The sequence below is a fragment of the Oncorhynchus tshawytscha genome, linkage group LG11 (assembly GCF_018296145.1).
Source record: "Oncorhynchus tshawytscha isolate Ot180627B linkage group LG11, Otsh_v2.0, whole genome shotgun sequence".
In the NCBI taxonomy this organism is placed as follows: Eukaryota; Metazoa; Chordata; class Actinopteri; order Salmoniformes; family Salmonidae; genus Oncorhynchus; species Oncorhynchus tshawytscha.
Window position 1 is genome coordinate 35,715,501 of NC_056439.1, and position 26,811 is coordinate 35,742,311.

The window sequence follows — 26,811 nt, forward strand, 5'->3', positions numbered from 1 at the left end:
ACACACTTATCCTTAGAGCCCAGGCAATGGTGTTCCTTTGTACGTGTGTGTGAGTGCGGTGTGTGTGTTTGTTTAAGAAAAATAGGGAAGGTCAAATGTTCTCAGCGATTTGTTCTTCTAAAGATTGCACAGATTTCACCACACCACGGCCATGCCCTGCAGTATTATAATTTTACAGAGGAATGCTGTACAGTATTTCATTTATGACTTTCAATGTCTACACTCAGTCTGTTGTTTTTATGAAATAGTTTTCATTAAATAGTTTTTAATCATAACAACACCAACAACATCTTTAACCTCTCTTGGTTAGGGGGCAGTATTTTCACCTCCGGATGAAAAGCGTGCCCAAAGTAAACTGCCTGTTACTCGGACCCAGAAGCTAGGATATGCTTATAATTTTGGATAGAAAACACTCCAAACTGTTAAAATAATGTCTGTGAGTATAACAGAACTGATATGGCAGGCAGAACCTGAGAAAAATCCATCCAGGAAGTGGAATTGTTTTCATGTGGCTGTTTTTCAACTCAATGCCTATAGAAAATCCAATGGGTTAGGAATCAGATTGCAGTTCCTATGGCTTCCACTAGATGTCAACAGTCTTTAGACATGGTTTCAGGCTTTTATTTTGAAAAATGATGAGTAAACAGCCATTTTGGTCAGAAGACAGAGGAACTTTGCAGACCTGATTGTTATTTTTCCATTCTACTGAAAATGGTATTGTGCGGTTGAAATATCATTGATTATAAAGACAATAAACAACCTGAGGGTTAATTATAAGTATCGTTTGACATGTTTTTATGAACTTTACTGGTACTTTTAGTATGTATTCGTCTGCCTGCTGTGACCGCATTGGAGCCATTGGATTACTGTACAAAACGTGCCAACAATACAGAGATACAGACATAAAGAGGGACTTTATCAAACAAAACTAACATTTACTGTGTAACTGGGAGTCTTGTGAGTGCAACCATATGAAGATCATCAAAGGTAAGTGATTAATTTTATCGCTATTTCTGACTTTAGTGACTTCTCTACTTGGCTGGTAAATGTTTGTATGCTTTTTTACATGGGGCGCTGTCCTCAGATAATCGCATGGTATGCTTTCGCCGTAAAGCCTTTTTGAAATCTGACACAGCGGCTGGATTAACAAGAAGTACATTTTTAAGCCGATGTATAGCACTTGTATATTTTATGAATGCTTATTATGTGTATTCCTGTTTTTTTAATTTGGCGCTCTACAATTTTACCGGATGTTGGTCAGGTGGGACGCTAGCATCCCACATACCCTAGAGAGGTTAACCATTAGAAGTTCTGATAGCTAAGGATTCCGCAATGCAGTTAGCTTGTTCGTATCCCGGATTCCTGCAAAAAAAAACACAATAGTTAGCAGTTAACCATCATGCTACCAGAGCAAGATAACGCTAGCAGTGCTAGAGTCAAAACACCAGTGTTATGTGTCTACGTCTGGGCTCAAATAGGCTAGGTGTGAGATGATATCTGCGCAAGAGGAGGAAAATAAGGTAAAACTGATAAATTAACTTAAATTCTTTGTCTGTTCCAAATGTATCATCATCAAGCAGCTTAGGGAGGAGATTCTCTGGCTGCTAGCTCAGCTGCGGGAAAAACAAGATGTGCTTTCTAAGTACTTTGATGCAGCCCAGGCACACAGAATGTCAGTTTTGAATGCCTCCTTCAGCCAAGGGGTCAATGAGTCAGGCGGTACGGACCTGTTCCAATCCACTGGACAGATGGTAAGCTCAACTCCGTGGCCAGAGGGAGACTGGACACTGGCAAGGCAAAGGAAGTCGGGTGGGAGGTAGTCTGGTCGGCCTCCATATATCCTAGAAGATCAGATCCAGCTATTAAACCGCTTTGCCCCACTGGAAGCGGACGTACTGGCCCCGGGAGTCAGCTCTGATCCTGGGAGTACACCAACAGCCGTCCAGTGGCACGATCCACAGCTCAGCCGGTTGCTAACCAAAGGAATCAAGGTCTTGGGCCCTCCTCCATCTCCCCGAAGTTTCTGACGCCATCTGCTTCTACTGGTACATGTGCGGTGAGTCAGGCTGGCATGAATCAAAGCACAACTCCTCCTGCCCAAGGCAAACCGTTTTGTCCCCCCTCTTTCTTCCCCATTGGATTCCATCATAACCACCGTCGTGGACAGCTCGATAGTGAGAGACTTTGGCCTGGCTGCGGTCTGTGGTCCGACCAAGGTCCACTGTCACCCAGGCGCCCATGTCCAAGACATCAACTCTCTCCTGCCCACAGTTCTAGCCAACTACTCTAATATTGGCACTATTGTCACTCATGTTGGATTTAACGACATTCGCTTTCGAAAATCTGAGGAACTGAAGGACTACAACATTCTCTTGAACACCCTTGTTTGCACAGGGAAGAGAACTGTCATCTCTGGCCCCCTGCTGTACTATAGAAGGGGTTCATAACGTTACAGCCACCTCGCTGCCCTAAATTAGTTCCCGAAGAGAAATGGCAAAGACAGGAATGTCTCCTTTTGTGACAATTTTGACTTGCTGTAGGAGAAACCAACACTTAAAAAAAGCCCAAATGTAGCCTGAGAAATAAGGTTAATGAAATTGACAACTTATTAACATAAAAAAAATATTAATATTCTAGCCATCTCTGAAACACACTTAGATAATTCCTTTGATGCAATAGTAGCTATACATGATTCGAGAATATATCAGACAGATAGAAATGCAAATGGAGGAGGTGTTGCCATGTATGTCCAGAGTCATATTCCTTTTAGCCTGAAAGAGGATCTCATGTCAGATAATGTGGAGGTAATATGGCTACAGGTTCTTCTGCCTCACCTAAAGCCTATTGTCGTAGGAAATTGCTATATACCAACAAGTGCTAAAAGTCCGTATTTGGACAATGTGTGAAAAGTTGGATAATGTATGTGATCTCAACAGAGAGGTATATTTTCTGGGTGACCTACTGTAAATATTAACTGGTTGTCATCAAGCTGCCCACTAAAAAATATGCTTCAAGCTGTAACCAATTCCTACAATCTGGTTCAAATCATCAGTCAACTTACCAGGGTATTTAAAAACAGAACAGGAACTAAATCATCCATGTTTATTGATCACATCTTTACTAATGTTGCCAAAATCAGCTCTAAAACACTATTCAAACCCATCGGATGTAGTGATCATAATATAATAGCCATATCCAGAAAGAACAAAGTTCCAAAGACTGCCCCTAAAATGATGTATAAATAATAATACAAGAGGTTTTGCAATGATTCCTATATCGAAGATGTGAAAAATATTTGTTGGTCTGACGTTGCTTCTTCCGGTTACTGATAGGCATGCGCCCATCAAGAAACTGACTGTTAGAACTGCCAAATCCCAATGGATAAATTGTTAATTGAAAAACTATGGCTGAGAGGGATGAGGCAAAGGGAATAGCAAATAAGTCTGACAACACTGCGGACTGGGAAACATACAGTAAATTGAGAAATCACGTAACTAAACAACAAGAAGAAACTATATTCTACTATGGAACAAAGATCCATAATATTAAGATTGATAGTAAAAAAGCTTTGAAGTACTATAAATAAAATTCTAGGCAAAAATGAAAACTTGGCTCCATCCTTCGAGGCAGATGGATTGTTCATAACATAACCTTTTGATATTGCCAACGTCTTTTAATAACCTTTTTGTTGACTAGATTAGCAGACTTAGGTATGACATGCAAACAACAAATGCTGAGCCTTCATATTCATGCATAATGGACCAAATAATGAAAGACAAGCGTTGTAGTTTTGAGTTACACAAAGTGGGTGTGGAAGAGGGGAAAAGCCACATGGTACTGACAACCGGGATGGTAAATTACTTTGGTTGATAGCGGAATAAATTGTGACTCCTGTTTGCCACATCTTCAATTTAAGCCTAGAGGATGGTGTGTGCCCTCAGACATGGAGGGAGGAAAATGTCATTCCACTACCACAGAATAGCAGAGCACCCTTTAAAGGTTCAAACAGCTGACCAATCGGGCTGTTACAAATGCAAAGCAAACTCTTGGAAAAAATGTTATTTCACAGAAAATAAATTAACAGCACACTTTCAGCATGCATATAGGGAAGGGTACTCAACATGCTCGGCACTGACACAAATGACTGATGATTGGCGGAAAGAAATTGATAGTAAGAAGATTGTGGGCGCTGTTAGGCTTCAGTGTAGCTTTTGATGTCATTGATCATAACCTATTTCTGAAAAAATATAGGTGTTATGGATTTGCATTCTCTGCCTATTATGGATTAAGAGGTAACTATCTAATAGAACAGGCTTTTTGTTCTATGGAAGCCTCTCCCATGCAAATACAGTTGCATGTGGTGTACCGCAGGGCAGCTGGCTAGGGCCATAATTGTTTTGTGTTTTTACGAATGACCTTCTATTGACCTTGAATAAAGCCTGTGTCTATGCTGATGACTCAACAGTGTGCATGTTGGCTGTAACAGTAAAATAAATAACTGAGACCCTTAAACTGACTGGAACTCTATGTTTAGAATGGGTAACTAGCAATAGGCTGGTGCTAAATATCTCCACTAAAATAATAATTTTGGAATAAATGACTCGCTCAATGCTTAACCCAGTTTAGATATGTTATTGAATAATGTGGCTATTGAGAAAGTTTTAGGAGACTAAACTGCTGGGTATAACCGTAGATAACAAGCTGTCATGGTCAAAACATATAGACTCAATGGTTACTAAAATGGGAAAGAGGTCTGTCCATGATAGGGCGTTGCTCTGCTTTCATGACATCTCAGTCGACTAGACAGGTCCTACAGGCCCTAGTTTTGTTGCACCTGGACTACTGCCCAGCTGTGTGGTCATGTGCGGCATAGAAGGACACTTAGATGTGCACGGAGGGAAAGTGTCAGTAACATGCAAGTCAGTCTTTCCTGGCTCAAAGTTGAGGAGAAATTGACTGCATGCGTCACTGTTGATCTTTCTGTGAGGTGTTGATGTGTTGAAGATACCGAACTGTCTGTTGAAGCAGTTGGCACACAGTTCGGACACTCAAAAGACATGCAACCAGAGGTACAACACAAGACATGCAACCAGTGGTATATTCACAGTCCCCAGGCCCAACACAGAGGCTGGGAAACGCACAGTATTAAATGGAGCCATGACAATGCCACCCCAGGTAACTCAAGCTAGAAATAAAAACAGTTTAAAAAACAGAGAAAATAACACCTTAATGCACGAAAGGGACTGTAAAGAGCCACAGTCGTTTTATTTTTCTTGTATTGTAATTTGCACTGTACTATGTATTAGACCTAGATATTTGTTTATGTACTGGTATGTAGGCGATGTGTGACGTTATACATTCATGTATTTCAGTCCCTGACTAATAATGTTCTGTATTATGTCATGTTTCATGTGGACTCCAGGAAGAGTAGCTGATGCTTTTGCACCAGATAATGGGGATCCTAATAAATACCAAATTTTGTGTTAAATAAAGTTGATTAGCTGCGCTAATACACTGTTTGCCATGACATGAAGTTTCATAATGTGTGGGTGTATAAACCTCTAAGCATTAGCTTGGTTATCCCATAAAGGCTGGGGAGAGCAGGAGAACAGTTTTTTGAGCCTGGATACTGTTTCTGTTTCCACAGTTTATGGCAAGAATCAAACACACTGCCCTCCTCTGCATTGTTATGTTGCCCCCAGACTGCTGCAGGAGTTCAACTGAACTTCCTGTGGTGGGCGCGTGCTTTCGTATGCGTGCGCGTCAGTGCAGCTTTGCCTCTTAATGACAAATAGATTTTTATCTTAATGAGACTACCCTGGTTAAGTAAATCTAATTTAAATTTGTCACACGCGCCAAATACAACAGGTGTAGTAGACCTTACTGTGAAATGCTTACTTAAAAGCCCTTAACCAACAATGCATTTAAAGAAAAAGTTAAGAGATAAGAAAATATTTACATAAATTAACTATAGTAAAAAGTAACAATAAAATAACAATAACGAGGCTATGTACCGAGTCAATGTGCGGGGGTACAGGTTAGTCGAGGTAATTTGTAAATGTAGGTAGGGGTAAAGTGAGGGGGGGTCAATGTAAATCGTCTGGGTGGCCAATTGATTAATTGTTCAGCAGTCTTATGGCTTGGGGGTAGAAGCTGTTGAGCCTTTTGGACCTATGCTTGGCGCTCTTGTACAGCTTGCTGTGTGGTAGCAGAAAGAACAGTCTATGACTTGGGTGACTGGAGTCTTTGACAATTTTTAGGACCTTCCTCTGACACTGCCTAGTATATAGATCCTGGATAGCAGGAAGCTTGGCCACAGTGATGTACTGGGATGTACGCACTACACTTTGTAGCGCCTTACGGTCGGATGCTGAGCAGTTGCCATACCAGGCGGTGATACCACCAGGATGCTCTCGATGGTGCAGCTGTAGAACTTTTTGAGGATCTGCCAAATCATGCCAAATCTTTTCAGTCTCCCAAGGGGGAAAAGGCGTTGTTGTGCCCTCTTTACAATTTTCTTGGTGTGTTTGGACCATGATAGTTTGGTGATGTGGACACCAAGGAACTCAACTCTCGACCCGCTCCACTACAGCATCATCGATGTGAACCAGAGCGTGTTCGGCTCTCCCTTTTCCTGTAGTCCACGATCATCTCCTTTGTCTTGCTCATGTTGGGGGAGCAGTTGTTGTGCTGGCACCACACTGCCAGGTCCCTGACCTCCTCCTTATAGGCTGTCTCATCGTTGACTGTGATCAGGCCTACTACTGTTGTGTCATCAGAAAACGTAATGATTGTATTGGAGTCATGCTTGGCCACGCAGTCGTGGGTGAACAGGGAGTACAGGAGGGACTAAGAACACACACCTGAGGTGCCCTCGTTTTGAGGATCAGCGTGGCAGATGTGTTGTTGCCTACCCTTACGACCTGGGGGCTGCCCGTCAGGAAGTCCAGCGTCCAGATTGAGGGAGGTGTTTAGTTCAAGGGTCCTTAGCTTTGTGGGCACTATGGTGTTGGACGCTGAGCTGTAGTCAATGAACAGCATTGTCACATAGGTGTTCCTTTTATCCAGGTGGGAAAAGGCAGTCTGGAGTGTGATTGCGTCATTTGTGGATCTGTTGGGGCGATATGCGAATTGGAGTGGGTCTAGGGTTTCCGGGATGATGGTGTTGTGAGCCATGACCAGCCTTTCAAAGCACTTCATGCTGACCGACGTGAGTACTACATGGCGGTAGTCAATTAGGCAGGTTGCCTCACTTTCTTGGGCAAATAAAAGTTAGATTAAAAAAATCCTTTGGACATTGAGCTGGAGGTATCCATTATGTTCTCTGCAACAGGTCAAGCACAGTCTGTCGCTTGTACAGCCTGGTCTCATAGACTAGTACATTTAAATCCGGGACACTCAAATTTGTATGATGTTATGTTTGGTATGGTTGCATAAGATAGAAGGTTACTACAAAAAAAACAAAGTAAGGTGGTTGGTCGGGCGTATCCCAAAGGGTACGTGTTTGAATCTCAACACGGACAACTTTAGCATTTTATCTAGTTAGCAACTTTGCAACTACTTACTACTTTTTAGCTACTTTGCAACTGCTTAGCACATTAGCTAACTATAACCTTCTAACCTTAACCCTTATTCCTTAACCTTAAATGTAACCCCTAACCTCAAGCTAATGTTAGTATTAGCCACTTAGCTAACATTACCCACAACATATTGAAATTAGCATCACATTTGTTTTGCAAAATTCAGAACATATTGTTTTGTTTACATTCAATAGCATCTATGCATCACATGATTATGCATAGTATTGACATCAGATGGAAGGACCAAGGACACGGATGGTAAATAAATTATTCTGGCAGTGTCTGTTTGTGCGAAGTTGAGGATCTTAGACTTGTATGTTATGGTGCTGGCAAGACAACTGGGAACTCAGGAAAAAAATGAGAGTGAATCATGACGTCGGTGTCACGCCCTGACCGTAGACAGCTTTTTATGTCTCTATTTTGGTTTGGTCAGGGTGTGATTTGGGTGGGCATTCTATGTTTTTCTATGTTTTGTATTTTTTTGTTTTGGCCGGGTATGGTTCTCAATCAGGGACAGCTGTCTATCGTTGTCTCTGATTGGGAACCATACTTAGGCAGCCCTTTTCCCACCTGTCTTGGTGGGTAGTTAACTTTGGTTGCGGCACATAGCCCTTAAGCTTCGCGGTTGTTTTGTATTGTTTATTGTTTTTGTTGACGACATTTACAAAATAAAAAGTAATGTACGCTCACCACGCTGCGCTTTGGTCCACTTCCTTCAACAATGGCCGTGACAGTCGGGGATCTTCAGGTCGGAAAGTCGGAGCTCTAGAAAGAGGCTTGAGTTCTCAATCTAAAATTCAGAGTTGGATGAATATTCAAAATTAATTTCCCCAGTCGGAGCTCTTTTTTATTTAATTTTTTTCAAGGTTCCCAGTTTTCTTGAAAGCACTGAAGCCCGAAGCAGGAGATTTCCAACTTCCCAGTTGTTTTGAACTCGGTATTAGACTCAACGTTCATGTCTGTTGATAGAATTGGTTTCAGACTGTTGAAGGTACAAGGACCAAGAACCAGGATTGTTGCTGTTATTGTACCGTGTGACTTACTGAACACTGGAATTGTGATATAATCATTTCCAGGCCGGTTTAGAGAAAGCAATTGTATCAGTAGAGAATGTACAGGAAAAATGTGTGGGGGAAAAAAGAATTGCTGCAGTGTAGCCGTTAATGTTGATGATGATTGAGTACATGATGCACGGAATGTTAAGGCATAAGTGTATGAAAGCTTTTATTCTTATTTTAAATGTATGTAGTTCTGTCCTTGAGCTGTTCTTGTCTTTTAATGTTCTGTATTGTGTTGTGTTTTATGTTTTGTATGGACTGTGGACCCCAAGAAGAATAGTTTCTGCGTTAGCAGTAGCTAATAAAAATCCTAATAATATAGTATGGCGAAGCATGTAATAACATTTACATTTGAATATTTGGGAATATTAGTCAGCACACCCTGATTTTGAGGAGATCAGATTGTGTCTATACAGTGCCAGCATGCATGCCCTCTAGTCCTATCTGTATGATGTGTTGGGGTTGGATTTCATCAATCATTGAGTCTAATGCTTAGTTTAATCATTATCTGGCCAAGCCTCGTGGCGTTCAACAACCGTTATTATTTATGAAATCATACAGCATTTATTGTAATGTTACACAGATACGTTACACTTTCTTCTCACACACTACTGTCACGGCAGGAAATGTATTTAAAACTCCAGTCCACAAACTAGTTTCATGATGATTGCATTATAGGAAGTTGTGAGTCTTCAGTGGACATTGTGGTGGTACTTTAATCTAAAAAGATATACATATTTTAATGCACGACTTCATGCATGGCATGCTAGAGAAATAGAGCAATGCAGCTTTAGTTTATGTCAATTCCACTCTGACAAAATGGTCACTTAAAGTCGAGGTGGTTACTGGGGTAATTGTTTTTCCTTCCCAGAACGCACAGTTTTTTTCATGCCCTCAAGGCATGAGGTAGGGATAAGCAGCATGTACATGTGCACACAGAGAGAGACCTGCCCAGTGGAACCTCGCCACCCAGCATTCCCACTGTGCTGCTGCTTCTACACCCGTTGCAGGTTACTGAGAATACTGACTTCTGCAGGCATTGTGCATGGAGGAGTAATGGTCCCAGATCAGTTTATTCTGCTTGTCTTAGATACACTTAAACGGAGGTCTGGGGTATCTACCACGGTGTATTACATATCTGTGTTGTACTACACATAGACCTACAATAAACATAATGCATTCAATTATGGTCAAGCAGTGTTTGTTTTAGTATTACTAATAATGAAGTATTTATTTTCCTGAATGTTTTTCTAAAACAGCTTGCCATAGGACATCTGTAAAGCATGGAAGCTTAACACTTGTCCTTGAGGGCATAGTGTCTCTTGACAGTCTGGAAAGTTCTCCCTGCTGGTCTAGTAATGTAAATGTTGAGCTCCTGAGTGATTGTGTGACTTGTATAGCTGTGCCTTGCTGAAATGTGCGTGCCCTAGCAAGTCTGACTGAATTTTTCACATTCTCCTTCGTTCTCCTGCATTCTTTTTAATGGGCTTTTATCTGGTGCTTATCACTAGCTAAGCCCTTTGCTGTGGTGCTGCCTGGCAGGGATGTGGGGAACACTCCTGACCTTTAAGTGTTTTTAATTAGAGAACGACAGGGAAGTACTCTGGTCTGTTACACAGGATCTCTGGCTTTAATTGATGTAATTACTGTGATTATCACATTTACTGTGTCTGGCTACTAATTCTGAAATTTGTGTGAGCTCAAGTCATTAGGGGTGTGTGTGTAGTTGAATGTGTTTATTCACGGCATGCATGTGTGCTGACATGTTAAAACCTGAGGGATTGTCATGGCCTGTAGTGTCTGAAGATGAAATGAACTGGAATGAGGCAGACCAGACATCTGCAGGTATATCTATTACACAGGCTCATATCTGCCTGCCTACCTCGTAAGAGAAGTCTTCTTCATCGTAAGAGGGCACTGTTGAATGTTTGTTCCTAGTTTCACCAGAGGCCAAGTGTTGTGTAAAACTCAGTGGGCCACAAGCTTAGACCTGGCCTCATAAATTCTCTCACACAGTAGAGGTCGACCGATTATGATTTTTCCAACGCCGATGCCGATTATTGGAGGACCCCCCAAAAAAAGCTGATACCGATTAATCGGTCAATTTTTATATCTATATTTGTAATAATGACAATTGCAACAATACTGAATGTGTCCAGTTCTGACCTTTATTTCCTTTGTTTTGTCTTTATTTAGTATGGTCAGGGCGTGAGTTGGGGTGGGCAGTCTATGTTTTGTGTTTCTATGTTAGGTTTCTGTTTCGGCCACCATAATTTGCAAATTAATTCATTAAAAATCCTACAATGTGATTTTCTGGATTTTTTTGGGGAGAACTTGCACAATTGGTGGCTGACTAAATACTTTTGCCCCACTGTATGTGGGAACTCCTTCAAGACTGTTGGAAAAACATTCAAGGTGAAGCTGGTTGGGAGAATGCTAAGAGTGTGCAAAGCTATCATCAAGGCAAAGGGTGGCTACTTTGAAGATTCTCAAATATACAATATATTTGGATTTAACACTTTTTTGGTTACTACATGTTATTTTATAGTTTTGATGTCTTGACTATTATTCTACAATGTAGAAAATAAAGAAAAACCCTTGAATGAGTAGGTGTGTCCAAACTTGTGACTGGTGCTGTGCATAAAAAATAAAATGTCTGAAACTATTTACAAATGGTGTTAGTTTTACATCCCAGGTGGGTTGGATTTAACTTTCACCGTTTCATTTCACCCCTCCCTGTGTTTTGTGCAATGCTTGCACTGCTTCCCTTTGTCTTTTGGCATGTGTGTTGTGGAGAAAGAAAGCATTTTACTGTCCACAAAGTGGAGGGGAGCTGGTAGTAGCCTATCATATAGGTTGACACCCCCCATGCTGGCATTGTAGGCCTTCACAGAAACAGGAATGGGGACATTCTTCCTTTTTTACTGTCCTTGACAGACATTGTTGTTATTGAATGCCTTATGCTGTGTGGTGAGCATGGTTACTTCCCTAGTGTCCTTCCATTTCACAAAAAGCTGATTCTGTTAGGACGAATGGTGCCACAGACCCTATTGTCTTTTTCAAGAGGTCTATGAAAGTGGATGTAGAATCATCAGACGGGGTGATTGACATAGCAGCGGGGGGGTGAAGACCTTGATCGGCGGGGGCGCTTACTGGAGAGGGGTGGCTCCCAAATGTCATCATCCAAATCCTCTACATCCTCCGCTCTGTGGTGAATAAAATAAAGGGACATATTGTTGTAAGACACAGAATTACAGTTGACTAAATTTACAAAACAACATTACTGTAATGTAAAAACACCAAGCCTAAACTTTATCTGTACAGTGACTCACATAGGTGTGAAGCACACACACACAATGCAAACAGTAACACCTTGGAGACAAAGGCAGAGGTGAGAACCACAAATAAACAATGGCTATGAGAGTTTAGTGGCCTCTCCAAAGTTACAAGGGTGAAACTTAGAACAGCAAACAATGAACTAATATGAAACATTGACAATAACTGGCCAGGTCGCAGTTGTAAATGAGAACTTGTTCTCAACTAGCTTACCTGGTTAAATAAAGGTGAAATAAAAAAACATTTAAAAATTAAAAACTACTTTGGAATTATATAACGTAGGCCAACGTAACAAGTAAATTCTATGTAAACTAAATCCAAAGCCCAAAAAGCAGACAACTTAATATCGTAAATTAGCTAATATAAAGTCATGAAAATAATTTACTTACAGATCTAAAAGTGGATCCAAACCTTCTAGAAAGCAATCTTCATCGGCCGTGTAAAAATACTAGTTCTCCCAAATCGCTCCCCTGTTCCGAACCAGTATTGTATTTAAAGCTTCTGTCAGTATACTTAATCATAGCTGCCTTTTTTTTAGCTTCCTGTTCAATATTCTTAGTTTTACGATTATTTTCCCCCCTTGAGAAGCAATCTTTTATGCTAAAGCAATGAAATATGTTTACAATGTAGCGTACAATGTAGCGAGTCAGGTAGCAATAGTTCGCATTAAAGGTTCTAGGCCTTGCTTTGTCCCACCCAAGTCAACTGCATATCCCTGGAAAGCGTATCTCATTGTCTACAAGACTGTCAATGTGCCATAGTAGCCAATCCCCTGTGTAATGGATGCCTACGGCGCGTAAGTGGGCAACGTCATATTTTTGATGCGCAAAGATATAGTCACTTGGGGGACGTTCGATGTTGCCATTAAGTCATACATCATCAGATAACATTGGTAATAGGCTAGATTTGTTCATACCAACCTAAGGATTCATTTTATAATCTCCATGTAGCTATAGCTCAAACACAGACCAAATTGAAGCTTACCTTGTAAGATCTCAAACTGCTCTTAAATGCTAGTAAAACTAAATGCATGCTTTTCAACCGATCGCTGCCCGCACCCGCCCGCCTGACTAGCATCACTACTCTGGACGGTTCTGACTTATAATATGTGGACAACTACAAATACCTAGGTGTCTGGTTAGACTGTGAACTCTCCTTCCAGACTCATATTAAACATCTCCAATCCAAAATTAAATCTAGAGTCGGCTTCCTATTTCGCAACAAAGCCTCCTTCACTCACGCTGCCAAACATACCCTCGTAAAACTGACTATCCTACCGATCCTTGACTTCGGCGATGTAATTTACAAAATAGCCTCCAACACTCTACTCGGAAAACTGGATGCAGTCTATTACAGTGCCATCCGCTTTGTCACCAAAGCCCCATATACCACCCACCACTGCGACCTGTATGCTCTCGTCGGCTGGTCCTCGCTACATATTCGTCGCCAGACCCACTGGCTCCAGGTCATCTATAAGTCTTTGCTAGGTAAAGCTCCGCCTTATCTCAGCTCACTGGTCACCATAACAACACCCACCTGTAGCACACGCTCCAGCAGGTATTGGTCACTGGTCATCCCCAAAGCCAACACCTCCTTTGGCAACCTTTCCTTCCAGTTCTCTGCTGCCAATGACTGGAATGAATTTCAAAAATCGCTGAAGTTGGAGACTTATATCTTTCTCACTAACTTTAAACATCAGCTATCTGAGCAGCTTACCGATCGCTGCAGCTGTGCACAGCCCATCCTATCGACTTACCTCATCCTCATATTGTTTTTATTTACTTTTTTGCTCTTTTGCCACTAGCATTTCCGCACACACTGTATATAGACTTTTTCTATTGTGTTATTGACTGTACGTTTGTTTATTCCATGTGTAACTCTGTGTTGTTGTCTGTGTCGCACTGCTTTGCTTTTTCTTGGCCAGGTCGCAGTTGTGAATGAGAACTTGTTCTCAACTGGCCTACCTGGTTTAAATAAAGGTGGAATATTTTTTTTTGCTGTTTGGTGAAAACGTGTAAAATAAACATTTTGACTCTTGTGGCTGGTGATCAATAACAAATAAGGCCTCATCATGATCTGTGGAGTCCTGGCTTTCGGTGTGAATCGACGGGTTCCGTCTTTATTTTGTTTACTCTCCAGAACTCTAAACGGAATTTAAGTTGTAGCCATCTTGAAATGAGGTCCTCGGCTCGGCCTGCTCTTATATATTCGTATGGCCAAATATGGTAGTAAGTCACACCAGGTGTACATCAATAGCCAAGATACTCAGCTTTCCGCAGACACCCTGCTTTTGCAGATAGGGGCTACCGTTCTCATAGCAGACTGAATTGAATAAATCAATCTAATAAGGTCCCCAAATATGGGGACATTACATTTAGGAGGTTAAAAGTCTGTAGGATCTGGCAGACAGCAGCAGATCAAACATTCACAGCAGCAAAGAATGTCTGTCTGTCTGTCCATTGCTTTCTCAAAACACAGAGAGGCATGTTAGGACAGAGTCAGCTGTGTTTGTGTGCACCATATGAAGTCTACCTGTGTCAGAATGTATCAGCGCCAACCTGATGACTGCTAGATCCTGGGTAACAGGCGAGAACTCATTCTGATGATTTCCCTCTCGCCTAATCTGACTCATTAAATAGACTCTGTTACTGGTTGAATAATCATGTCATTGACTTAATTCCTGAAAGACTAATACCTACCCTTCAGAAAGTATTCGTACCAGTTGACTTATTCCACATTTTGTTGTGTTACTGCCTGAATTCAAAATGGATTAAATATTACTTTTTCTTACCCACCTACTTACCATACCCCATACTGAGTGAAAATGTGTTTTTAGAAATGTTAGCAAATGTATTGATAATGAAATACAGAAATATCTAATTTATATAAATATACACACCACTGAGTCAATACTTTGTAGAACCATTTACCAATAGTGGCCCTTCTTTGCGAGGCATTGGAATACCTAGCTGGTCTTTGGTTGAATTTGTCTTTGAAATTACAGAGATGGTACAGAGATGAGGTAGTCATTCACAAATCATGTGCAACACTTATTGCACAGAGAGTGAGTCCATGCAACTTATTATGTGACTTCAGCTCATTTTTACTCCTGAACTTATTTAGGCTTGGCATAACAAAGGGGTTGAATACTTATTGACTCAAGACATTTCAGCTTTCAATTTGTAATTCATTTCAAAATCTTTCTAAAAACATAATTTCACTTTTACATTCTGGGCGATTATGTGTAGGCCAGTGACACAAAATCTACATTTAATCCATTTTAAATTCAGGCTGTAACACAACAAAATGTGGAAAAAGTCAAGGGGTGTGAATTATTTTTGAAGGCACTTTACCATTAGTTTGCATTATTGACTAGAGCTGTAACTGTAATGCAAAGGGACATAGTTAAATGCTCAGCATTGTTCTCTACATTCAATTATGTGTCAAATGTAGTGTACATTCATAATATCACACAATCTCACATGTTATTTGTATTTCATTGAGTCTGTAAGCTGATCTTTGATGTCAGAGCATTAAGCTGTTGGGTATCATACATATTAGATTGGGTATTGGCACTGAAATCCCTGGAGTAAACATCAGTTTAGGGGCTCACAGGATCAGCCTCCCTCTTAAATCCTACTGGTGTTCTATTAGACTCCAGTGACAGATGGGTTACTACTGTGATTTAATATGAACTGAATTACAATAGGAACGAACAAAAGGCTGTGGGACATCATCAGACCCTCTCCAAATGCTGTGTCTGTCTGCGTGTTTATGGTATTACTATTTCCTATCTGTGTTTCACTGGTGTATTTATATTGTAAATCTATTAGTGATTGTGGCTGTACTTACATTTTTCCATTTCCTCCTCCTGTTCCTGTTTTGTCCCGGTCTACAAAGGGCTCATTTCTCGCTTATCCATGAATGACAATGTCATGTTGCTATAATCATAATCAAACAACCAATCTATGCAAAATATGCTGGTAGAGCATAGACAGAGCCACTGATGGTCCACATGATTCATGTTGCCTAAGTTCCATTCATCCTGGTGAAATACCTAGAGCACTGTGTGAAGGTCTGAGTCATACAGCATGATGATAACATGGAAATGTTTTCTGTTTGCTCAGATGTTATACATTCCTTGTCATGTTTGCTCACTGCACAAGGAGGTAAATAGACAATTTTCCCAGGTTGAGATGAAGTTTGTACATTACAGTAGTACACATCTTCAGACATGCCCCATGGGAAGTAAGGAGCATCAGTTGCAGATTTGCTAAAGGGATGTAAAGTAGTAAGAGATATTAGCCTCTCCACATAATTCTTGCCAGCAGTAAATCGCAGGGAATGATGTATTCAGTTTATTACTTCAGTCCAGTTAGATCCCATTGACCGTGTTGATAGATAGAAGTAGTTAGGTACATGATTTCATTGTGTAACATTTATTCTATTGTGTATTCTCTCCCAACAGGATTGATCTTGTTTGAAAACTAAAACCTTCATAGTTTCTAGCTCCTTTACTCCACCTTGTGGTTCAGACTTCAAAAGGAACTCATTCTCCAAGGATTACTAGATCTCCTCATCTCCTCTGTCAGTTAGACCAGAGTAGTTTTCAGAAATGGCACAGTAGGTAGTCAATATGATAAGTGGCTGCTTCAAGCAGATAAGAGCTTCAACTGTCTAACCACTTTTCCTCTTTCCCTTTGTGTTTGTCTGATCCCAGCATGGTCGGTGTCATAATCACGTTCTGACCAATCCAGGGTCAGCATGTCCACAAACAAGGAGCAATGGGATCAGTTGCCTGGGGTATGAGGAGGGGGGTGTTTGCGTGAGGGATGGGCAGAATTAGGCTGCTGGGATTAGTGTCTGAGCTCTCATTGTCTAGTGATGGAAGTGTAACCACTAGAATTGGGGAATAATAACAACAACATCAAGCAAGATCTTTTCTACCCGGTTCACTGAATTATTTTGTCTGTATTGGATGTTGATCTACCCTGCATTTTTAGTTCTACTCACTGGGATAGTTTTGAATTCCTGTCATTTTTCTAAGGATAAGATCTGTTTTTCTAAATTTAAGGGGGATTATATTACCATGGTGTCTCAGTAGCCATGGTGTTACTTTTGTCTCAGAATGTTTGTCTGCCAGTGCCTTTGCTTTTCAAGAGGAAAGGTGAGTTACAGTATATAGGCTAAGTACATGGGTTGAGTCCTGGACATTCTCAGACAGGGTTTTCATTGATTATACATACCTTGAATTATTGAAGTTGAAGTTTTATGGTCAAGCGAATGTTCCTTCTCTAGGAGATACGGGCAGGGTTAACTGGTTCAATTGATATGAGTTAGAGTGAATTCATTAGTGAATACCTGTTGTCATAAAATGTATCAAACTGTTTGCTATTGGTGTGATACAGAGGCTTGGTAAGCCCTGAAGAGCCATTCTAAACTATCTCCCCTTATGATGTTAAAATGTTGTCTAAATGTATTTTGGTGACTCTGTCACTGAGAGGTTGTATTTACTTAACTGGGATACTGTAACTGTCTGAAAAAAATCTAATTCATCAATCATTCTGACTGAATTTACAGTTTGTGTGAACTTGCTATTGTTAGGAGGATAAAATTAAAGTGGTCAAAGAGGGTGTATTTCCAGGGTGAACAGTCAGAGATGGTGCTTTATAGCAGGGATCGCTCAGAGCACATGGTCCACAGGACTAATTCCAGCATGGTCTTCCTAGCCCCACAGAACATGTACAGAACATGGCTAAATATAAAGCAGCTTTGATTAACTAAAGATTGCAGGCTTACCACATGGCCACGGCTGCCCCTCACTCTCAGCATTACTTAACTGGTTATCACCTCACTGATCCTAGATCTGTTCAGGACTGCTGTCCTCAAGGTACACTATCCTGCTACTGTCCTCATGATAACCCTATGACACTGCTACTCTGGATTATATGAGAGGAGGACTGTTTGGGGAATATAATGTCTGGTTATGTCAATGAAGCCTGCTGGGATTTGTGGTTCATTTATCTTGATGCAATGTAGTTTTGTCAAATGTATTGTTCATTTGTTTACACATTTCTTTATTTTGTATTATATATCCACTCACATTCTATCTCTTTCTCCTCCCAGCAGTCCCAAAGCAGGAGGATGAGGGGACTCACGTCCCTTCACACGTCCAGGAGAATGTGTTCATCGAGGGCAGCCGGCCCAAGTACCTGGAGGACCTGCACACTGAGGCCCAGGAGGGACTCAAACTTCAGCAGCAAGAAGGTACTAAAGACCCCTTCAAATCCCTCAAAATACTCACACTTAATCCAACACCTACAGTGCCTTGCGAAAGTATTCGGCCCCCTTGAACTTTGCGACCTTTTGCCACATTTCAGGCTTCAAACATAAAGATATAAAACTGTATTTTTTTGTGAAGAATCAACAACAAGTGGGACACAATCATGAAGTGGAACGACATTTATTGGATATTTCAAACCTTTTTAACAAATCAAAAACTGAAAAATTGGGCGTGCAAAATTATTCAGCCCCCTTAAGTTAATACTTTGTAGCGCCACCTTTTGCTGCGATTACAGCTGTAAGTCGCTTGGGGTATGTCTCTATCAGTTTTGCACATCGAGAGACTGAAATTTTTTCCCATTCCTCCTTGCAAAACAGCTCGAGCTCAGTGAGGTTGGATGGAGAGCATTTGTGAACAGCAGTTTTCAGTTCTTTCCACAGATTCTCGATTGGATTCAGGTCTGGACTTTGACTTGGCCATTCTAACACCTGGATATGTTTATTTTTGAACCATTCCATTGTAGATTTTGCTTTATGTTTTGGATCATTGTCTTGTTGGAAGACAAATCTCCGTCCCAGTCTCAGGTCTTTTGCAGACTCCATCAGGTTTTCTTCCAGAATGGTCCTGTATTTGGCTCCATCCATCTTCCCATCAATTTTAACCATCTTCCCTGTCCCTGCTGAAGAAAAGCAGGCCCAAACCATGATGCTGCCACCACCATGTTTGACAGTGGGGATGGTGTGTTCAGGGTGATGGGCTGTGTTGCTTTTACGCCAAACATAACGTTTTGCATTGTTGCCAAAAAGTTCAATTTTGGTTTCATCTGACCAGAGCACCTTCTTCCACATGTTTGGTGTGTCTCCCAGGTGGCTTGTGGCAAACTTTAAACGACACTTTTTATGGATATCTTTAAGAAATGTATTTTTTCTTGCCACTCTTCCATAAAGGCCAGATTTGTGCAATATACGACTGATTGTTGTCCTATGGACAGAGTCTCCCACCTCAGCTGTAGATCTCTGCAGTTCATCCAGAGTGATCATGGGCTTCTTGGCTGCATCTCTGATCAGTCTTCTCCTTGTATGAGCTGAAAGTTTAGAGGGACGGCCAGGTCTTGGTAGATTTGCAGTGGTCTGATACTCCTTCCATTTCAATATTATCGCTTGCACAGTGCTCCTTGGGATGTTTAAAGCTTGGGAAATCTTTTTGTATCCAAATCCGGCTTTAAACTTCTTCACAACAGTATCTCGGACCTGCCTGGTGTGTTCCTTGTTCTTCATGATGCTCTCTGCGCTTTTAACGGACCTCTGAGACTATCACAGTGCAGGTGCATTTATACGGAGACTTGATTACACACAGGTGGATTGTATTTATCATCATTAGTCATTTAGGTCAACATTGGATCATTCAGAGATCCTCACTGAACTTCTGGAGAGAGTTTGCTGCACTGAAAGTAAAGGGGCTGAATAATTTTGCACGCCCAATTTTTCAGTTTTTGATTTGTTAAAAAGGTTTGAAATATCCAATAAATGTCGTTCCACTTCATGATTGTGTCCTACTTGTTGTTGATTCTTCACAAAAAAATACAGTTTTATATCTTTATGTTTGAAGCCTGAAATGTGGCAAAAGGTCGCAAAGTTCAAGGGGGCCGAATACTTTCGCAAGGCACTGTACCCCTGATAAGATTAATGCTTTAAGTGAAGTACTGTGTGGTACTGTATTTGAAATATTTTGACCTTTATTTCAGAAACAAATAATGGGGTGGATTACCAGGATGACCAAAGCATCGCTGTAAGTTTCCCATTCTACATTTCATCCACGGTTCTACATCAAATCACTAAACATTGTCATCCCATCACAAATTCACACCATTCACAGCTGCTTTAATTAAGTGTATACTAATCATTTACTTTGGAATTTTCTGTGATTTCTACAGTCAACAGTGACCCGGCAGCCTGACGAGACTGAGAGTGACAGTTACAGAGAGAGGAGAGGCTCTTTGTCAGACAGCACTATACTAGACACCATGTCCCAGGTCTCAACGCGCTCCGCTGTCTCCACACGGTCCTCACGGTCAGGACTGACCCGCCAAGGTAACATGACATGACCATAACCAGAAAACAATTCATACTGGAACCACTATAAAACCTTTTTCAACCAGTTTGATTTTCTTTGTATTCAATGTGTTTCAGAGTAAACACTGGAGGGAAAGCGGCTGTTGGTTTTTGTTGATTTTGACCTAATATTTCTCCTGCTTTTTGTCTCGTTCCACCAGCATCAACCTTCAGGCCCCTGAAGTCAGAGAAGAAGCCAGAGAAGACCAAGGCCAGGAGGAGACACAGGAGAACCACAGTTATGGGGATACCACAACACATCCAGAGGGAACTGGGTACGCTACTCATTATTCATGCTCTAAATTCATTAAAATGTCAATATAGACCATTGTGAAGATACCTGTGGATAATTTCACCTTCAATAAAAGCTTCTGTGCTTGTATTTGCTTGTGTAGCTGTTTATTCTGATTTGTCCTGTTGTTCCTCACTAAAGGGCTGGATAGAGCATCATGGGCAGCTCGTCGGGTTATAGACGAGGACGGGCTCCATAACGGTGAGAGCCTGGACATCCACACCATTGATGGGCCTCACCTAGCTGATTCCCAGGAGGGTGTGAGGATATATCTCCAGTCTGTAGAAGGCCTGCAGCCCGTTAGTGAGGACCAGGTTCAGAAGTTCCCCTCCCGGGCCGGTCACACAGATGACCTGGCTCTCCTCCAGCGCATGGGCCCCCAGCTGTGCGGCCTGAAGAGGCCCAATTCCCTGGCCGTCCCCTGGATGACCACGGTGTCCGGCCTGCCGCACCATCCCCCCAGCCCCGTCATGTCCATGTCCCCCCAGGCCACCTATATGTCTAAGATCATCCCCAATGCCGTGCTGCCACCCTCCATCGACGTGGTGGAGATTAGCCATAACCGCAGCCGGAGCAGTGTCCGTACCGTCAGTAAGAGCAGACTGCTGCTGGCCAGCCCTGCCTCCTCCAGAGCCTCCTCCCGCGCCTCCGCCATGTCCTCTGCCTCACGATACAACCCACCACACTTCTCTGACAGCTCTGGATGGAGCCACTCTGAGTCCTCTGAGACCCTGGTGTCTGACTCCTCCACTGTCTCCTCCAACAGCACCACCAGACAGGGGGGGGATGGGGAGGGCTCATCCAGGGAGATGGCCTTGGACAGAGAGAGTATCCACTCCTCTGTCAGTAAGGCCTCCAGGACCTCAACCATCAAAGGCAAGGGGAAAGCCAGAGGGGATGATGGCAAACAGGAGGGGCCCTTCATCCGAAGCCTATCTGTGATGAAGTCCAAGAGGGCACCGGCCCCACCCAGCCGCTCCTACTCCTTACACAAGGACAAGATGAAGCGGCGCTCACGAGACCTGACTGACATCAGGGTGGCTGCCCCTGCCCAAAGCAGCCCAGTCCGTGGTGGGGAGGCTAAGGCTGTCAGTGCTGGGGAGACCGGCTCTTCTGCCATGCCCTCCAGCAACAAAAGTAGCCCTGGATACACAGCAGACACCAGCTCTCTGGATGAGTCCTCGGGCTCTGTGACCACCAACTCCTTTAACACCCGACAGCAAGCAGCCAGGGAAGAGGAGAGGAATGAGCAGCCAGGCTCCACAGGCTTCTCTCCCCAGAAACAGACCCCCCAGGAAAACATCCTGAAGAAGACTGTTTCCCCCTCCAGCTGCTATCCCAGCCCGGGTGGCATGCCCACCCTCCCCTCCAAACAGACCCATAACTCATCCCCAGGAAACAAGAGTGGCATCCTGGCTAAACTAGCAAGTATTTTCCCCAAGGCACCATCCCCATCACCTGTTATTCAGCCACAGGCCTCTGACAGCAGCAAGACGCCTCGTCCATCCCCTCCAGTCGACACTGTAACTTCCTCACCTTCAGTCATGGCACTCAGAGAGCTGTTCAACATCCCTCCCCCACCCAAAGTGTGTGCCCCCTCTCCTCCTCCACCGGAGGTATGGGCACACAACAAGCGCACTTTTGAGCTGCTGCTAGGTCCCCCGGCACCCAACAACACGGATACGGTGGTGCGAAAGAACCCAAAGGATCGACGACAGCAGAGGCAGTCTTCTTCCACATCAAGAGAGGCTTCTGAGTCTGCACCAGAGCAGGAGGCAGGAGGTGTGCTAGAGAGGGTCACTGAGCATCTGTCTAAAGAGCAGACCAATAATCCAGCAGCACTAACATCTGTGTCAGGAAACGGTCAGGAGAGTCCAAAGTTCCAGGAAAAAGATGGGTTGAGTCCAGTGGTTATAGAAGTGGGAGATAAAGGACCGACTCAAATAGAGCCTTCTGAAGGTATGAAAAGGAATAGTGAAGTGGCACAGAAAGTTGAACAAGAGAGGGTACAAGGAAGTCAGTTGGTGGTTGAACCAGAGAAGGTCAAGGTAAGTCAGATGATAGGTAAACTAGAGAAGGTCCAGGCAAGTCGGTTGGTAAATGAAAAGTCAGTGAACGCCTCAGTAGCTCCAGGAAGGGGTCTAGGAAAAGTAAATACAGAAATACAGACTCCTGCTACAGAGAAAAGGACTGAATCTCAACTTAAAATGGACACGTTGTCTATGCTTAGCCCTGCTCTAGCACGCGTCTTGTCATCTCCTTCTCCTCCCCCAGCACACTATCCTCCCCTTCCTCCTTCCAAACAGACCCCGCCAGTGCCCATACTTGGGGTCCCCTCAGATTCTTCACCCGCTCCAGAGCTCCCACTAGTCTACCCCACTGGGGAATCCTTCTGGCCTCCTCCCCCACCTCCCATGGACTTGGCCACCCTTGGCGATGAGCTTGACCTCCCCTTTCCCCCACCACCCAGTGGTTGTGAGGAGGGAGTTATTATGACAGAACCTGTGCCCCCTGTTTCAGAGGGGACAGTGGGTGCTCCAAACCCTGCCCGACCTGCACCTCAGGAAGTTTCATCTGTACCCCAGGGAATACCGCAGCCCAGTCCAGGGATCACAGAGTGCCAGAACCAAGAGAAGATGTCCCTCAGCAAGAGCTCTCCCACTCCCCCAGAGGAGGCCCCCACTCCTGTGGTCACCCCCTCCCTTCTGCAGATGGTCAAGCTGAGGTCTGTCAATAATGGTGACCAGGGTCTGAAAAAGGACCAGAGTCAGGGACAGAACCATACAGAGGTCACTTTGAGGGCCAAACAACCCAGTAATGGGGAGGCTCCACAGAAGCCTATTCGAAGATCTCTGATCATGACAGCTCCCCCTCCCACTGTCACATCCCCACCTACTACTGTTGTCTCACAACTTCCCACAGCCACTGTCCCAGAGGCAGCCCTAACCTCAGCCACTGTCCCGGAGGCAGCCCTAACCTCAGCCACTGTCCCAGAGGCAGCCCTAACCTCAGCCACTGTCCCAGAGGCAGCCCTAACCTCAGCCACTGTCCCGGAGGCAGCCCTAACCTCAGCCACTGTCCCAGAGGCAGCCCTAACCTCAGCCACTGTCCCAGAGGCAGCCCTAACCTCAGCCACTGTCCCAGAGGCAGCCCTAAACTCAGCCCCAACCACAACCACAGCCAAGTTCCAGCCCAGCATAGTTAATTTACCATCAAAGTCCTCTACTGTCACCTCTCCTACAAGTAAGTCTCCTTCTGCCTCAGCCACCATGAGAATGCAGGAGGCCATTCGCTTGAGGACAGAGGCCAGAAGTAAAGAGGGGCCTCCCTCTCATCTCAGCCTGCACTCTCCAACTTCCCCAACAGGTCTCAAGTTCCCCTCATCTACCGCCAGTTTCATCTTCGCCAAGAGCACAAAGAAGGTTGTCATAGAAACCCTCTCAACCCCTGAGGCCCAGGCCAATCTCACAAAGAAGCTGGTGGCAGAGCTTTCATCTATGTCCAATCCATCCAAGTCCATAGAAACACAGAAGGAGGTGGCAGTCAAGGTTCCGCCACCTGTGGCAAGGAAACCCAGGCTTAAGGTCACAGATGCAGAGCCCAGTGTGGAGACTGAGCATGTGCAAACTGCGGGACAGGAAGCACAGCCAGCAGACAACACTGAGGGTAAGGGATCTGTGATTCTGACACAACCATACTTAGCCTCCTTTGTTACAGCTATTATCCATTCATGTTGATCTGATCTGACTTATCTTTCTCTCCTGTCAAAGGTGCTCCAGAGGCTCCAAACGGGACAGCAGTTAGTGTTGAAGTGTCACCATCATCATCATCCACATGAGCAACACTGCCACTTGGCAAGGACTAATCATTCACAAAGACAGACTGACTTTTACCTGTAAATTGAGAAGACCCAATGTGTCAAACACCATATGTCAATCACAATATGCAAGAGGGAGAGAGATGGATCAAGGGGTGAGTGGATGAGAACTACAGAGCCTTTTGAAGGCAAGGCAACAGGACAGCTAAATGTTGCCCTGTCAACAACAACAAAAACAATCCTTTGAGTTTATATGAAAATGGTGTTGGTCTTTCATTTCTCTAATACTATTTTTTCTATTTTAGAGTATTTTTCTTTGCCAGAATGACTTCTTACTGGTCTGATTAACAATAGACAGCCATGGACAGCATTCTGGTCTAGGTACAAGTCTAGGTTGCCCTCTAGTGTCAACTATGGAATGTTACAGCTACTGCCGTTTGGTACACAAAACAATGAGAAGTTTTATAATCCACTTGTCTGGATTATATACCAGAATGTTGTATTTTTATATATTCATATCATTATAAGATCATGCACTATTACATTGTGTTAAGTTCCCATTTCATCCTTCATGTTTTTGCATTAAACATTATTTACCTAATATCTTTTTCCTGTAAACATCTTACATTGCATTTTGGGAGAAAAAAAAAGTAATGTTTTTTTATTTTGTTCTACGTTTCAATATATGTCAATATTTTATGAAGTCATCTGATGTCATCATATTTTCTTAACTCCCTAGCAACTAAAATGATGTCATCAGAACTGGATGATGTCATTTGTTATGAGGATGAGAATCATATTCATGCTGAGAATCCCAATTTACATGTTCATGTTTTGTTTCTCTGTTGTTGATATGAATGTTCATAGATTTGTACTGGAAGCTCACCCTTTGTGTAAATCAAATCTCAGTCTTTCACTAGGAGTATTTGGACAAATAGGTATTTGTCTTGTTTTTAATTACTTGTCCCTCAGATTTAGATTCACTTCCTTTCAACCAGATAGGAGCTATATTATACATTGCATTTATGTTGCTAAATTGTCCAGAAATTGGGATATTCCTCAACTGAATGAAATCTGCTTTGGAAGTACTAAATATTATTCAAAGTGATTTCAATGATAAAAGATTATGAAAAATTATTAAGTATAGTTTCACTTATTTCAATATAACCGAATAAATTGATTTATTCACAATGAATGAATTCAGCCATATCATTATTTCTACCCTGTTTCTGAAACATTTTGAGAAAAGTTCTGTCAGTATTTTATCAGTCAGTTAGATCCATTTATGTGAGACACACACACACTTCCTGCTCTCGGGTTTCCCCCAGGTTTGTACCTTTTCCATCTTATCAGGATGTTGAAACTTCACATTTACACACGTCTGGTTTTCCAGTGTCCATCTTAGACGCATCTTTTGACAGTCTGTTGACAGTCATAATTTAGACTAATTATTGAATAGATTGACTGTATGTAATGCATATTTTAATATTGTTATTATTTAGATTTGACATAATATATTGTTTATGTTTGAATGTTTGTTTTGTCTGTCTCCTGGGTAATGTGTCAAACCTTGACAGGGGTAACAAAATAATCTGTTACCTTTGTCGAGGTTTATTTTTAAACCAGATGTTTATTGTATTATTGTTGCTGAGCTGCTATATAAACTCTTATTAGAGGGCATGTCTGAGAGAATCCATGGGGAATAAGGGATTGAATTTATGTGAGTGGATGGATCTCTGTTGTGGCTTAAAACTAAATGCCTTGATATGAATTGGGGTGGATCTTGATTTACAATGACAAATGAATAAGCAGGTCATAGAAGATACTAGAATAACTTCAAAGTTTATTTGGCAACGTCCTTGTGTCACTGACGTTGTGTGTCATTTGGCGGACTCTAGCTTCTGTCACAGGCTTTCACCTCATCGAGAGGGAAGCCCGGGCTAGGCGGAGTCAGTGACAAAGAGTTACAGTAAGTGCATGGAGTATCAGTAGGTCATTCATTCCTCAGCATAAACTGTAAAATACCAGTGCCTGGACTGCTTCTGATTCACTGAAGGACTTATTTTATTGTGTAGCATTGCTGGTTGAATAAAGTCAACTCTGTCATGACCTGGACATCATGAATCACTCAAAGGATTTTTTGTTTCTCTCCAGTTATTTAAGACAGTGGTTCACAAATGTTTTGCTTCGTGACCCACCAATTTAAGTGTCTGAGTTGTAACCCAGCATAAATGGTTGAGTGGTGAAAAAACATACCCAGACCATAGAATAAGTATAGAAAAGGTATTAATAAAACCCTCAAAACATTACTGAATGTAGATTTGAGTATGGGTT

General features: G+C 42.5%; 1 protein-coding gene across 5 annotated transcripts in view; it reads left to right on the forward strand.

Moving 5' to 3' along the window:
* The window catches only part of LOC112261864 (uncharacterized protein KIAA1522 homolog), a 48,336-nt gene extending 21,744 nt beyond the window's left edge, over nt 1–26,592 (forward strand). For 2 of the 5 annotated variants that reach the window (XM_024437494.2, XM_024437495.2), the window contains exons 3-8: nt 18,101–18,241; nt 20,002–20,045; nt 20,191–20,347; nt 20,530–20,643; nt 20,802–24,326; nt 24,431–26,592. In XM_024437494.2, the coding sequence (XP_024293262.2) occupies nt 18,101–18,241; nt 20,002–20,045; nt 20,191–20,347; nt 20,530–20,643; nt 20,802–24,326; nt 24,431–24,498 (4,049 nt within the window). In that variant the 3' untranslated portion in view covers nt 24,499–26,592. The remainder of the gene's footprint in view (nt 1–18,100; nt 18,242–20,001; nt 20,046–20,190; nt 20,348–20,529; nt 20,644–20,801; nt 24,327–24,430) is intronic. The other 3 variants (XM_042330059.1, XM_024437497.2, XM_024437496.2) reach the window with 3 other exon arrangements.
* The last annotated feature ends 219 nt before the right edge of the window (nt 26,593–26,811 follow it).